Below are 16,238 nucleotides of genomic sequence, written 5' to 3'. Positions count from 1 at the left end.
GAAACCCCTACCATCAATATCCTAAAGGTTACCATTGACCAGAAACTTAACTGGGCTAGCAATATAAATACTGTGGCTTTCAGAGCAGGTCAATGACTGGGAATCCTTTGGAGAGTAACTCAACTCCTGACTCACGAGAGACTGTTCACCATTTACAAGGCACAAGTCAGGAATGTGATGAAATACTCTCCACTTGCCTTGATGTGTACAGCTCCAACAACACTAAAGAACCTTGACACCATCCAAAACAGAGCAGCCTGCTTGATTGACATGCCATCCACAGGATAAAACCTCATCGCCTCCACCACTTTTGTGTACCAGCTCCAGTGTTTTGTGTACCAGCTACAAGATGCACTACAGCAACTCACTAAGGCTCCTTTGATAGCCCCCTTCAGACTCACGGGCTGGAATTTTACTAGCACATCTGCCCCAATTTGGGGAGGGGGGCAGGCGAGACTCGGAGAACAGCATTCTGTGTTGGCCTTGGGCAGGATCTCGTATGAACCTCAGGCAGACGTGCTGGTAAAATTCCACCTATTATCTCCACCACCTAAAAGAACAAGGGCAGCAGATATGTGGGACTATCACCACCTGCAAGTCCTAACCGAACCTGTGGGTTTTCCTGTAACACATTGTGTCAGTGAAGGTGGCGGCTCCCCCAGCACCACCTCAAGCAGTTGAGGATGGAGGAAAATGCTGGCCTAGCTAATGACACCCACAATCTATGAGTAAATAAAAAAAAAACACGGGGAAGAATTTTTTTAAAAATCTTGTTTGCTGCTTTTGGGGAAAGAATTCAAAGAGTGTTAAAAAACCTATACAATAAAAGAGTCAGGACATTAGTGTGGGGCAGACAGGCTGTGTTAGCTTTTACCTCTTGAATCATTTTTGTTAGATATGAACAGAATTATTTCACGAGCGATGGTTGGCACTGCCCAAGGCGCTGTTGAGCATTAGCAGCCCAGTAATGAATCCCATAAGCATGTAATTGTGCATCTGTGATATTACATGCAGAGTGCAGTGTTTCTGGCCTGGAATGTGTTTACTCCAGTGCATTTTCCCAACGGCAATATGACGAGCAGCAAAGGAAGTTTTGTGTCACCGGTTTAACTCCTTTCTTTATGCTGTGCTGTGTATGCCAAGTTATTAAATTTCTACATATTTGTGTATTCTTTGTTTATCTTTAAACCTCCTAATTTGAGAGCTTTATTCTCTCCCCCACTGCCCCCCCCAGCAAATGCACACATTTTGAACTTCTAAATGCAATTAAATCTTTATAACCAGAGCTTGTATTTAATCAGCAAAATAATTTTGAAATGAATAAATTAAATGGTACTATTCAATACCTTCCACGATATTTAATGATCAAAGAAAGACTCTGGGCATCATTAGCTGTTTCCTCAGCACCTCCTGCTCCATGGAACAACTTTAGACCATCGGTATCTGATACAGAGCACTCCAGGGGCCACTTTGTCATTGTGCAGTTGGCAGAAAGCCTTGCCACTAATAATGCAATTTAAAAAATGACTGGGAAAACACGTGGACCTGTTTTTTTTTTCCAAGACACATGAGTAGGCAGCACGAACGTTGGAAAATTATCCTGATGCTGCTCGTTAGTACGTAAAGACAAAATTCAGCTGCATCAAACAGGAACCTGCGTGTATGCATTATCCATGAACTGCGTTAGGCCAGTGCTGCCATTTTCAGTGGTTTATCATGATTATTCAAGTTGAAATCTTTCAGGTTGCATCTTTAAAATCAGGAAGACGTTTATGCTGCTATCCTGCAACCTTCTGAAATCAGCATCATTCCAAACTGGCACGCATTCATTTTAATAGCATGTTTAAGCTGCTATTAGCCATGTATTTTTAATTTTTGTTTATGCACATTTCAGTGCAACTTCTTCTTTGTAGAAGGCTTTTAGTTCCTCTCTGTGTAGCTTAAACCACACTCGCAGAGTATTCTACCTCCTTTTTAAAATCTAATTTATGTTTGCAAAAGATGGACTTTGTAAATGAGTGTAAGACATTCCATTTTGATGAGCTATCCAGCAAGCAAAGCATCTCTATTCTTTGAAAAGATAAATTTAGCTTCTGCTTGGACTGGGCTTTATAAATACTTACAACAGATACTTACAGCCTGCATTTATTTTTATGCTATCACTGGTCTCAGCTAAAAAGCTAAATATAGCTCAAGAAAATGTCTTAAGTACCAGCCTGAATTAATGACTGAATACTTTATTAACTGTACAACATCAGTTAAAAGCATTTATTGTCAAAAAATATTTTCTTTAATTTGCATTGGTTTAGTATATAAGTTCCTCACATTACTGCTTAGTATTGAGCAAATGCACATTGTGGATTTTTGAAAATATTGTGAATGAAACTTTGCATTTAAATTAATTAGAAATAAGATGAAAATATTGAGTTTTTTTATAGGAGTGATTATTTGCATAACTGCACAACCATTTCCAAGCTGTGATTTAGAAAGAGAAATAGTACTGAGATTTAAAATAGCAAAATGTTTTTGGGCATGCTCAGTCTTCATACTAAGCTGCTTGGAGTTGGTTTGTAAGGAATTAAGTCTGTTATCAAAGCACCTAATATTCATATGGATTGCATTTGTTTTTGTGAAAAGTGGTAAGGACTATCTTTCCCTTGGGGATTAAACATAATTTGATGTGATGCTTTGGCTGCAGGTCTGTTGTATTCACCTGCTTTAAAACAGTTTGTGGCACTTCTGGGAGAGGGAGGGAAGGGGATGAAGGAAAAGAAAGATAATAAATAGAAAGAAACTGGTTTATCACAGACAACTTTAAATCTAAAAAACTAATCTGATTGGGGTGGAAATATAGTGAGGATATTTGAATAGTTCATGTTGCAATGATTTTTAATTTCTATATTTGCTATAAGTTGAGTTGTCCTGTTTGCTAAATGTGAGGTTTTAACCTTTCTTTACATTTCAGATTCCAGAGCAGTTGTGAAGAATTCTGGCTGGAGGAAATGATGCCTCATGCAGTTCTTGGATCATTTTGGGACGAACTGCCAGAAAGCAAATGCGACATCCAGGTTATCAAACTAGAAACAAAGCCTAAAAGACACTAAACAAGTTTTTAAAAATGAAATCGAACCAGGAACGCAGCAATGAATGTTTACCACCCAAAAAGCGGGAGTTTCCTGTTAGCACCCTGCCCTTGGCAGAGAAGGCAGTGGTAGCAGCTACTGTGAGTGAGAGCAGTCGCAGTGAAAACTTGGCATGGCTCGCCAATGTAGCTAGCAGCCAAAGCAATGTGGGCATGAGATATGGACATGTCAAAGCAGCAGGAGAAACCCCAGTGGAAACTGGCTTACCGATATATAAACCATTAGCAACTGCAGTGGACTATTCATCGCCTGGGAATGTTAGAGCAGCTCCAGGGGTAACACATCTTCGTGCTGTTTATTCATCTTCAGCATTAGCTCAGTCAGGACCTTCTGCATCGCCAGTAGAGTATGCCCCCCTACAACCTGCTACTTTTCAGTTTGTTGGGCCACCTTACAGCGGACCATACTCCAGCCCAGCTGCATTCGTTCCTTCCCCATTAATCTCCCCGACAGCCTCTAATGCCTCTGCCACTCCATCTCAGTATTCCCATCTAGAACCCTACTCTACAATCTTTGCCAGTATGGGTAGCCCATCCCAGCATAAAGTTGAGCAGCAGGTGGTCAGGCCACACAGAATGATAACTGGGTCACCTCTACCAACAGTGCAAAACCAGTATGTGCAAATTTCAAGTTCGTCTCCAAATGTGACCAGGCCCCTCTCCCCTGCGACAGTTCCCCTCCATTTGCACTCTCACCCATCCCTGATTCCACATACCCTCTCAGCCAGTACACCATCACAGGTGGTTCTCCAGTATGCAGATGCCGGATACCATGTTGCATCAAGGGAATCCATAAGAAAGGTTGAAGACATCAGGCCACATTTAGTTCCAAGAAGGGAAGTATCAAATGGTGAAATTGAAAAAAGTAGGAGATACGCCATCTCACCCAGCACAGAAATGAACATGGAAAAAACAGCAAACAAACCCGTTTCTCGGCACTATGAAATAAGGCATGGGACCCATGAGGTTGTTCACTCAAATCCTGCTGACTATAATGCACAAGAAACTTTAGGCCCTAGAGCCTCAGTAATGATTATACCCAACAGTCACACGCCTACTACAGATCTGGAGGTCCAACAGGCCATAGACAGGGACAGCTCTCCTTTGGCACTATATGATAAGACTAACTTAAATCATGGGAAGGCTGCATTTTCTCCACATTCTGTCATCCAAACTACCCATAATCCCACTGAGCACCTCTCTATAGGACTACCTGCTAGCGCTGTGTACCCTGGTGCTCAGCAGCCACTTATTGGTTACATAAGTCAACAGCAAGCACTTAGTTACCCCGGGAACTTGCAACAACATCTAGTAATCCCCACCCAACCTCTCCTCATTCCTGTATGCAGTACAGCAGTTGAAGCATCAGGGGTAACGTCTACAATAGTTACAACATCTCCTCAGTTTGCTCATCCATTTGTCAGCACGGCTAGTCCCAAGAACGAGAACTATCATCCTGAATCGCTTGTTACTCAACCAACTTATCACACGACCGTCGTACAGGCCCAAGTACACCTGCCAGTAGTGCAGTCGGTGAACTCTCCTGTTGCAGCTTCTAATCAACTGCCTCCCTACTTCATGAAAGGATCAATCATACAGCTAGCTAATGGAGAGCTTAAGAGAGTTGAAGATTTAAAAACGGAGGACTTCATACAGAGCGCTGAAATCAGTAGTGACCTGAAGATTGACTCTAGTACTGTGGAGCGCGTTGAAGGCAGTCACACCTCCAGCTTTGCTCTCCTGCAGTTTGCAGTTGGAGAACACAGAGCACAGGTATGATTGACCAGGTCAATTGGAGCGTTTTATGTTTCTTTGCAAAAAATTAAGATTGAATATCAGGATTGTGTCATTCTTCTACTGATAGGTTCACAGTTATGTTTTTGGGTGGTGAATTGGCAAAAGCAATTGCCATCCAAATTTGTAATTTCCCATTCATTTCTTACCAAAAATCAAGCCCAGAGATGCATGTACATAGTCATGGTGATGTTATTGCACATTGCTGTAATGCTTGCCTTTTTAACATCATTGATCTGATGACTGCACATATCAGAACTTGATTTTCAGAAGGAAAGCCTGAATTTTTCTTGAGGGAATTTGGATCATTAGGTACTTCTATCATGCAAATGTCAAGTCTTTCATTCTTAGTGGGGTACAGAGTAGAAGCAGTGGTTGGCTAATGCAGTTGCTACACTAGTGATCCCATGAAGGCAGCTTGTAAATTAAAGGCTGGTACAAATTACATACCATAGCACTGTTTATATGAAATAAGATCTTAAATGTTCCCCACTGATATAATTTCCAACTGTTCAATATCAGTGGCAGGTAAGGGCCAGTGGCCAAAGTAAAAAGTAAGTTTTCTTTAAACTAAATAGTACAATCTCAGGATTAAATGTACACCTTATGGTGAGCCCTTTTGAGAGCATTGTCTGAGTACTGTGTAAATACAAGTTGTTTAGTTGTGTTAATTTTTCTTTCAAGCTTTTGAAATGGTCAGTATTTTTTAACAAATTTTTCACTCGACTTGCCTGGATTTTTGAAGCTCAGTTTTCCCTACTACCTTTCTTCCTCTTGTGGGGGAAGTTGGAGTGGGGGGTGCAGGTGCACAGGGGAGACCCTGGGCAACATAAAACCCAGGCCTTTTAAGTTATCAATAACAACTGATCCATAAGTTTGGCGAGTGCATCTACTAATGCCATTGAAATGAGCTGGCAGAAGGCATCCATCTGTAGGAGTTGGAGTTTGGGCTTCTTTGACTCGTATACAGTTTCACGGCTATTTGCTGAGCCTTTAAATGGAGCAGTGATGGGATGTTGAAGAGAAAAATGGTAAATACATTTGAAAGTAAATAAGGTTGGTCAGCATCATTATTCAAAGATTCTGAACACTAAACACTAAAGTTCAAGTGATTCATGAGTGGAAAAGCAATTTTGAAAACATGCTGGATGTGAAATGTAGGCTTGGTATAAAAAGCTATTTCAGGTTTTCAATAATGTGTAACCTCACTACTATCAATGACCCTTTGATACGAAGGAAAAAGAACAGGCTGTCATCATGCTTATTTTTGCAATGAGTTCTTTGATAACTCTGATAACATAACTCTGGTAATTTGGGTGGCACAGTGGGTAGCACTGCTGCCTCACAACACCAGGGACCCGAGTTTGATTCTGGTCTTGGGTCATTGTCTGTCTGTGTCGAGTTTGCATGTTCCCCCCATGTCTGTGAGGGTTTGCTCCGGTTTCCTCCCACACTCCAAAGATGAGCGGGTTATGTTTGGCCATGGTAAATTGTACCTTAGTGTCATGGAGGCCGGAGGGTAAATTAAGAGGGTAAATATGTAGGGATACAGAGATAAAACCTGGGTGGGATTGTTGTTGGTGCAGGCTCATGGGCCACATGGCGTGCTTCTGCTCTGTAGATTCTGTGAAACCTGTTGCTCAGAATGAGCTTCTACAGATTGAACAGTGGATCCCAGTACCAAATTAAACTAGGCTTGTACTCGTTAGAGTTTAGAAGAATGAGGGGAGATCTCATTGAGACATATAAGATGATGAATGGGATGGATAGGATAGAGATGGAGAGGCTCTTCCCGCTCAGAAAGGACAGTAGGACTAGAGGGCACAGTCTCAAGATAAAGGGGGGGCGGTTTAGAACGGAGTTGAGGAGGAACTTCTTCACTCAAAGGGTGGTGAATCTCTGGAATTCTCTGCCCGTTGAAGTGGTGGAGGCTGCCTCGCTAAGTATTTTTAAGACGCGGGTTGATAGATTTTTGATAGGCAAGGGGATTAAGGGTTATGGGGAGAGGGCGGGAATGTGGAGCTGAGCCACGACAGATCAGCCATGATCTTATTGAATGGTGGGGCAGGCTCGAGGGGCTAGATGGCCTACTCCTGCTCCTCTTTCTTATGTTCTTAAATTGAAGATCTTGATTTTCAGTGTTACAGCTGTGCCATGTTCCTCAGATGGTTTTCAATTCTTTTCTGCACAACTATCACCTGTGGTTCCAAATAGCTGCGTCTGTAAGGCTGTGGTCACCCTATAAGGGGTGGGGACTGTAGGTTGTGTGAAATGATGAACTTAAAGATCATGAAGGTAGAACTGTACATATAATAAATCATGTAAGATTATAAGTTAGTTACAGATCAGGAAGATTTCAGAATGTTTGCAGTCCAGAGGATCACAAAGCAGTTATGGATCCGTGAGATTACAATTTGGTGGATGGGGGAATGGTGCAAGATGAAGCACTTGAATTTAGTCAGTAGTTTCAGCCTTTTGTTTGGCTGTTATTATCATAAGTTAAGAAGGTTTGGTTCTCTGGTTCCTTAACAATAGATACTGTTGATATGTTAAAGTGTGCTGACATTTCAGACATCAGTGTTCTTAGCTGTGAAATTTAGCACCATTCGGTTTCCATTACATTGATCATTATCAATCCCATGCTCACTTTCACTTTTGCCCAAAGTTTATTACCATTTCCCATCCAGATTGTGACCCTGATTTGGCACATATCTCTGCTCCCTTAAGACCAATTTTGATGGTATAAGGCAGGAACTTTCAAAAGTTAATTTGGGGAGTCTGTGGGAAGGCAAAGGGATGTCTAGTAAGTGGCATGCTTTCAAAAGTGTTAGCCAGGGTTCGGGGTAAACAGTCCTCTGAGAGTGAAGGGCAAAGCTGGCACAAGTCGGGAACCCTGAATGACTTGAGATATTGAGGCCCTGGTCAAGAAGAAGAAAGAGGCATATGACATGCATAGGCAGCTGGGATCAAGTGAATCCCTTGAAGAGTATAGAGAATGTAGGAGTAGAGTTAAGAGAGAAATCAGGAGGGCAAAAAGGGGACATGAGATTGTTTTGGCAGGTAAGGCAAAGAGAATTCAAAGCACCCCTACAAATAAAGGGCAAAAGAGTAACAAGGGAAAGAGTTGGGCCTCTTAAGGATCAACAAGGTCGTCTGTGCAGATCCACAAAAGATGGGTGAGATCCTAAATGAATATTTCTGGTCAGTATTTACTGTTGCAAAAAGCATGAATGTTAGGGAACATGGGGAAATAAATAGTGACATCTTGAGGAGTGTGCATATTACAGAGGAGGTGGTGCTGGAAGTCATAAAGCGCATCAAGGTAGATAAATCCCTGCGAACTGATGAAGTATACCCCAGGACCTTGTGGGACACTAGGGAAGAAATTGCGGGTTCCCTAGCTGAGATATTTGCATCATCAGTAGTAACGGATGGAGTGGCATATGTTGTACCTTTGTTTAAGAAGGGCTGCAGGGAAAAGCCTGGGAACTACAGGCCAGTGAGCCTCACATCTGTGGTGGGTAAATTGTTGGAAGATATTTTGAGAGACAGGATCAGTAGACATTTAGAGCTGCAAGGACTGGGTACAGTCATCATGGCTTTGTGAATGGAAAATCATGTCTCTCAAATTTGATTGAGTTTTTTGAAGGGGTAACCAAAACAGGAGATGAGGGCAGTGCAGTTGATGTTGTCTACATGGACTTTAACAAGGCCTTTGTCAAGGTACCGCATGATAGGTTGTTGCAGAAAGTTAAATCTCACAGGATTTAGGGTGTATCTAAATGGATACAAAATTGGCTTCTTGACAGAAGCCAGAGGTTGGTTGTAGAAAGTGTTTTTCAAACTGGAGGCCTGTGACCAGCGGTGTGCCTCAGGGATCAGTATTGGGCCCACTGTTATTTGTCATTTATATTAATGATTTGGATGAGAATATAGGGAGTATGGTTAGTAAGTTTGCAGATGACACCAAGATTAGTGGCATAGTGGACAGTGAAGAAAGTTATCTCCAAGTGCAACAGGATCTTGATCAGTTGGGCCAGTGGGGTGATGAATGGCAGATGGAGTTTAATTTAGACAAATGCAAGGTAGATTGGTAGATTGAACCAGGGCAGGACTTACTCAGTTAATGGTAGGGCGTTGGGGAGAGTTACAGAACAATGAGATCTAGGGGTACATGTTCATAGCTCCTTTGAAAATGGATTCTCAGATGGACAGAGTGGTGAAGAAGGCATTTGGCATGCCTGGTTTCATCGCTCAGAACATTGAATATAGGAGTTAGGGCATCTTGTTGAAGTTGTACAAGACATTGGTAAGGCCACACTTGGAATACTGTGTGCAATTCTGGTCACCCTATTATAGAAACGATATTATTAAACTAGAAAGAGTGCAGAAAAGATTTACTAGGGTGCTACCGGGACTTGATGGGTTGAGTTATAAGAAAAGGCTGAATAAACTGGGATTTTTTTCTCTGGATCGTAGGAGGCTGCGGAGTGACATTATAGAGGTCTATAAAATGATGAGGGGCAGAGACAAGGTAGATTGTCAATATCTTTTCCCAAAGGTAGGGGAGTCTAAAACTAGAGGGCATAGGTCGAGGTAAGAGGGAAGAGATACATAAGTGTCCGGAGGGGCACTTTTTTCACAGAGGATTGAAAGAGTGAGAAATAGGAAAAGCAGGAGAAGTATATCTAAAATTTTGACATTTTAAAAATCTCTCAATCTGAAGTAACGAGATTCCAAACTTGCTGTTTACGTTCTGGGTGAAAGGAATTGATTAAGACTCTAAAAGTTATCTCACCATTAAAGGATATTTAGACTATTAATTATTAGTCTTGACAAATTTACTAGGCAATTAAGTTGCAAATGCAGAAATGTCATGAAAAGTCATATGAAGTTGAGAGCAATATGCCATTTTTATGAGGCCAACAAACCAGTAAATGGTGAATCACAATTCCTGAAGGCTCAAGGCCCATTCCGAGCAAGTTGGAGCAGCAATGGGAGTGGATGGACCACTGTTGAATTGAGATTTGGAAAATTGCAATTCCTGAAGGCTCGAGATCAAGCCTGAGCAATTTGAAACAGCAACAGGCGAGGATGGATTGCTTTAACATAGTTTGAGAAATGGGGGAAAATAATCAGTATGACGTCACAGGTATTTAGGTAGGTATTTTTCTTTTGTTTTCTCTTTTTCTGTCTCTGCTTTAGAGAATTGGCTTAAATAAGAGCCAGGAAATTTTTTTAAAAATCAACCAGAGCAAGCAAGACGCTAAGTGAATTAATAGTAGAAGTATTAGCAAAGAGCAGCTTCACCTGAGTGGAAATTTAACCAGTGAAAGTAAATTTGGTGAGTATGGGAATTCGAGATGTAAGGAGTGATACTTCATTTATATATATTTTGAAAAGTTAAATTGGAACTGTGGGCTGAGTTACAGTAAAGATGCAAACTATAAGCTAAATGTAATAAATAAAGTTGTTATCTGGAGTACAAGCTATAAATAGACAATTGTGATATTTAAATTTGGCAACCCATTTAGATAACTGAAATATAACAGATGTCAGGGCATATAAAGTGTAACTGCTGTAGCAAGTATAGCTCATAGACACCAATGTGATCCACAACACCCACATCTGCAATTAGTATCTATAGCTCTAGGAACTTGGCTGAGTTGGGGGAGCAGGCCCAAAGGGCTGAATTTGCCTAGTTCTGCTCTCAATACCTATGTTGATGAGCTGGAGTCTGAGCTTCAGCCACTAATGAGTCTGGAATGGAGAAAGTTACTGGGACACTTAGTTCCAGTCACACCCCCTTAGGTTCGGTACTTCAGATTTGGTCTGTGGTCAGGGAAGGAAAAATATGCCTGAGTGAGGCAGGTATGGGAACCCAGAATTTTGCATTGCAGGAGGCTCAGCCATTGCATTTACTGGACAGGTATGACTTTTTTCAGCTTGTCTAGATGAGAGCAGGGCTGCAGGGAGGATGAGCAAACTGATCACATCACAAATACAAGGGAGCATTCAAGTTAGAGAGCAAATGGAATGTAGCACTGCTAGAGGATAGGTACTATTCTCTACAGCTGCGATTGAGAATAACAAAGCCTGTGTTGCCTACCAGTAGCAGGGTTGAGGGCATCTACTTGGGGCTGGAGAGGAGCTTGAAGTAGGGGCAAGATCCAGTTTTTGTAATCTATAGAGGCCAATTTCAGTGGCAGGACTAAGAAGGAGGTTCTGCTTTTGTATGAGCAGCTAGAGACGAAATGAAAAGTCAGAACCATTCCCGGATTACTAAAACTATGAGCAAATAGGCATAGCGTCAGTAAGATCAGAGAGTTGAATGTGTGACTGAAAGATTGGTATGGGAGGAATCAGTAAGAATTCCTGGGGCACTGGTAGTGGAAAAAGGGAGCTGCATCTTTGGGACAGGTTTCATTTGAACCATGCTGAAACCAGTGTCCTAGTAAATTGAGAAACTGAGTAGTAAATTGAGTAGTTAGGGCTTTAAACTAAAAAGTGGGCTAGAAGATTTATGAGGGGGGGAAATTTAGAGAGTTAAGGAGACAGGACAAAGCAATAGTAGTGCAGAGTAGTGATTTAGGTCATGATAATCATAGTGTTATAGGAAGGGACAAAACTTACAAACAGTTGCACCAGGCAATAGGATCAGAGTTGAAGAGTGATGTTCCTAGTCCCATTACCCTGCCTTTTCCCCATAACCATGCAAAGTATTTTTATTACCTAATTCCCTTTCGACCACGACTGAATCTACCTCCATCTCACATGGTGCATTTCAAATCTTAACCACTTGCTGTGTGCAAAGGTTTTCATTCTGTCTCTGTTACTACTTTTACCTTAAATCTATGTCCTGTGATTCTCCATCCGCTTTTTGCTCTCTGCTCCATCCAAACTCCTAATGATTTTTAAAACTTCTATCTGATCTCCTCTCAACTTTCTCCAATGTGGACAGCCTCAGCTTCTCCAGATAATTGAAGTTCCTCAACCTTAAATACAGTGCCATATGGAGATTACTGCACATGATGGGAACATCATTGAGCTATTAATCAGAAAACAGAGCTGGGATAAAGGATCAGGTTGACAGACTGTAACTTGTGGAGTACCATAGGGATCTGTGTGCATGACTTGGAGGAAGGGATCAAGAGCATTGTAGTCATATTTGATAGGTGGAAAGGAAGTTGAGGAGTCGGTAAAGGGCAATGGATAGGTTAAGTGGCGGTGCAAAGATTTGGCAGATGGATTGAAGTGTGGGAAAATGAGGTTACTAACAGTTTGGTAGGAAGAATACATTAACAAAACGTTGGCCCATAATTTCCTGGCTCCCAGTGTCAGATTTGGTGGGTACCCCAATGATGTTTTGGGAATCCCTCTAGAAGGTTCCTTCATAAGGGTTTACTTGACAACTGTCCAGAAGGGCTAATGTCCCCTGGACAATTTGTGCTGGGCTTGGAACTATCCAACAAAGTGATTTAAATCACTAACTTCGGATAATAAGCCAGTTTTGCCCTCATAGTTAACCATTTAAAACCTGGCTGGTTTCCCCACCCCCCATGTCACCCCCATTCCAACGGTCTGATTTTGAATACCTGGTCTGGGTCCAGTTTTCAGGTTCCTGGTCAAATACCCCCCAACCCCAAACCCCCTCAGTTCCAGGTCTGTACTCTTACAATCCCCCTCCCCTGGTTCCAAATGGGTTCCAGAGTGAAAGGAAGTTATGGGCTATTATTCAAATGAAGTGAGTGAGACAACAGAATGCTATAGTATGAAGGGATCTTTCATGAAATACAAATTAGCACTCGACTACAGCAAGTAATTGGGAAGGCAAATGGATCTTATTTGATACATATAAGATTCAGAGGGAGACTTGAAAGGATAGTTGCTGACATGTTTTCCTTCATTAGGGAATCTAGAACTAGAGTGTATAATGTTAGGGTCCTGGACCAAAACCCCAAGGTATATTGTGAAGCCAGACTAGACTCCAACAATTTTTCTATTTTGGTATAATTTGGCATTCCCTCCAGGAATGATTCCATTGACAGAAGGATTTTTGAACAGTGAAACGAACTTTGTTTTATAAAGTTTAAATATAACTCTAACAAATGAAGCAGCTTAACCGTTAACAGTTGAACAATATTTAAAATGAAAGGAAACAACTTTACTTTCTAGTTCATGACTCTTCCAGTTCCAAATAAATCATGCTTAAATCAAATCCCATTTTCCAAATAAATACAGTTAACAAGCCAGGTATACTTTAACATTTGTTAACAGTCTTGTAACTGTCGGAGAGAGAATTCCACGACCGTGTCAAATCCTTCTAATTTCAACCAGGCTTCAGCTGCAAACTAAAGTGCTTTCTGCAAATGCTTTTTCTCTCTGCTACAGACCCAGTGCTGCACATAAACCATATCATCACATGACCCTGTCAATCATTTTGATCAGAAATCCCAGAATAACTTAATTAAACACAAGTCCATTAGCTCTACTTAAAATAAGCACTTGCAAGGCTGAAATGAGCAATTGTCTTGCATCCCGAAAATCTGAACTGCATTCCCTCCAAACATACCATTTGTCTATAGCATAAAGCTGAAATTTTAAACGTTCCCTTTAAAAATAAAGAGATCTATATCCATCATAACAATAGTTTGAGTAAGTGTTTGCCTATTTAAATCTGAGATAAGGAGGAATTACTTCTCTCAGGAGGCCCTGAAACTTTGGCATTCTCTAGCGGAGGGAGAGCAGTCTTGATCATATTCAGATTCTTGAACGATAAGGGAGTCAAGCATTTTGTTGGCCAGAGTCAGAACAGCCATGATTTTATTGAATGACTCAGCAAGTTCAGGGGCCACGTGGCCTACTTGCCTTCCTGCTCCTATCTCTTATGTTCCAATGTTCACTGCATTTCTTTGCCTTGCTAAAAATTGATGACAGGTTTGCACATTAATATTACTATATTGTTTAGACAAAATCAATTCCAATGCAGCACTAGATAACACAAAAATGCAAACTGGATCTACTTGCATTAGTAGTTCCTGACTCTCTGTATGCTTTCGTGTATGTCTTATCATATTCTAGTAACTGCTGAAATTTTCATGCTCCATTCCTAGGCTATATGGAGTACCTGTACTTCACTTCTACCTGTCTTTGAGTTCTTAATGGTATAGTCAGTAATACAAGGTAATGTTTATGCAAGTATTTTTCATAGCACTCCCTTTCAGAATATCTGCAGAAATTTGTTATAAATACTTGAAATTTGCAGACCCACATAAGGACGTTGCGAAATTCTTCCAGCTTAAAGTAGAACCCGATGCAGTGGGATACAGAAATTAGAAGAATTATTTTGTGGAGAAATATTTTATTTCAAAAGCAGATTATATATACTAATTTTCACCTTCTAAGGTAATTTTTTAAAATGTTGCTTTTTAACTGAAGGCCTACAATTTAATACTTTGCTTTCATAGCTACAAAATAAAAATGCACCATTTCTCGTATGCACCCATTGCATTCGCTTTTAGTGGAACACCTTTTGACTTTGTGATATTTTTATAAAATTGCACTAGCTTCTAGGTAATGGAATGGAAGATTTAAAAATCTTCCAACACAAGCAATAAATCATACGACAGAAATTGCTCTCCTCTTTACAAAAGAGAATTCAATAAAAATTTATTCGGTGGTGTTGTGGATGGTCTGGAAGGATGTCAAAAGTTGCAGCAGGACATAAATAGGATGCAGGACTGGGCGGAGAAGTGGCAGATGGACTTCAACACAGATAACTGTAGTCATCCATTTTGGCAGAACCAATGGGATGAACGAGTACGCTATCAAGGGCAGGAGTCTTAGTAGTGTTGAAGAGCAGAAGGATCTTGGGGTCCGGGTCCACAGGACTCTTAATTCGGCCTCGCAGGTGGAGGATGTGGTCAAGAAGGCATTTGGTGTACTGGCCTTCATTAATCGAGGGATTGAGTTTAGGAATCGGGAGGTAATGCTGCAACTTTATAGGACCCTTGTCAGGCCTCATTTGGAGTACTGTGCGCAGTTCTGGTCGCCTCACTATAGGAAGGATGTAGAAGCTATTGAAAGGGTACAGAGGAGATTTACAAGGATGTTGCCTGGACTGGGAGGCATGCCTTAAGAAGTTAGGTTGAGGGAGCTGGGACTCTTTTCCCTGGAGAGACGAAGGTTGAGAGGCGACCTGATAGAAGTTTATAAAATGTTGAGAGGAATAGATAGGGTGGATTCTCAGAGGCTATTTCCCCAGGTTGAAATGGTCACTACGAGAGGACACGGATTGAAGGTGCAGGGAGGCAAGTACAGAAGTGATGTTAGGGGTAAGTTTTTCACTCAGAGGGTGGTGAGTGAATGGAATCGTCTGCTGTCAGTGGTGGTGGAGGCGAACTCGCTGGGGTCTTTTAAAAGACTTCTGGATGAGTATATGGAATTTAATGGGATTGGGGGTTATAGATAGGTCTATAGATTGGTAGGTGTTGATGTGATCGGCGCAACTCGTGGGCCAAAGAGCCTGTTTGTGCTGTAGTGTTCTATGTTCTAATTTCTGATAAGCAGGTAGCCCAGTGTTTATACAATATGAAGGCGCTGTTAAATAAAGAAGTTGATAGCCATAATGTGTTTTATTTACTTTTACTCTTTCATTATGCTTTGGTCTTTGACTCCAGTTCCACAACTCCATTGCGGTAATTCCACTACCTGAAATTCTCAGCAGAGAGCAGTTCTCAAGGACACCCAATGCATGATTTTTGGAAATGTGCATCCTCCTGAATGTTTGCATAACAGCTTCAGAATTTGGGCCATTGTCATCTTTACCATTGTCACCATGGCTTTACCTACTGATATTTTTGTTGCTATTTTTTATCCATGATAATTTGGCAAACAAAATGCAAACGATCAGGTAACATCTATTAAGGTAACTCCAATAGAGTCATAGTCTCTGAAGTGATTTTACCTTTGTATTGCTTGTGTGTTCAATTATTTTTCCTTTATTTTACTTTTTTTTTGTTTGAACTCCCTCCTTCACCTCTTGAGGCACTAAGACAGATGAAAATTCCATATTTTCCCATGCAGGGAATCATCATTTCCGTTGAAATGCTAACCTTTTTAAAATACGACCCAGAGTTGCAGAGCTCTGGTTACAAAACAACTCCTTTACAATTGTATTTGACTTGAAAATTAAAACAACCAACAAGGTTGAAACATCCAAGTCCATGCTTTTCCACCTCAGATTCTCCATTATTTATTTTAGGTCTGTCAAATCTCCTGCATTTCTTCACTGCCCCACCCA

At 41.1% G+C, this 16,238-nt stretch overlaps 1 protein-coding gene across 5 annotated transcripts in view; it reads left to right on the top strand.

Annotated features, from left to right (window-relative positions):
* atxn1a (ataxin 1a) overlaps positions 1–16,238 on the top strand; it is a 338,523-nt gene that overhangs the window by 297,853 nt on the left and 24,432 nt on the right. For all 5 annotated transcript variants that reach the window (XM_080204441.1, XM_080204413.1, XM_080204420.1 and 2 more), the window contains one exon: positions 2,966–4,915. In XM_080204441.1, the coding sequence (XP_080060567.1) occupies positions 3,119–4,915 (1,797 nt within the window). In that variant the 5' untranslated portion in view covers positions 2,966–3,118. The remainder of the gene's footprint in view (positions 1–2,965; positions 4,916–16,238) is intronic.

This window comes from Carcharhinus amblyrhynchos, chromosome 2 (assembly GCF_965287045.1).
Source record: "Carcharhinus amblyrhynchos chromosome 2, sCarAmb.v2.hapA, whole genome shotgun sequence".
Taxonomy (NCBI): domain Eukaryota; kingdom Metazoa; phylum Chordata; class Chondrichthyes; order Carcharhiniformes; family Carcharhinidae; genus Carcharhinus; species Carcharhinus amblyrhynchos.
This window is presented reverse-complemented; position numbering and strand designations above follow the sequence as displayed.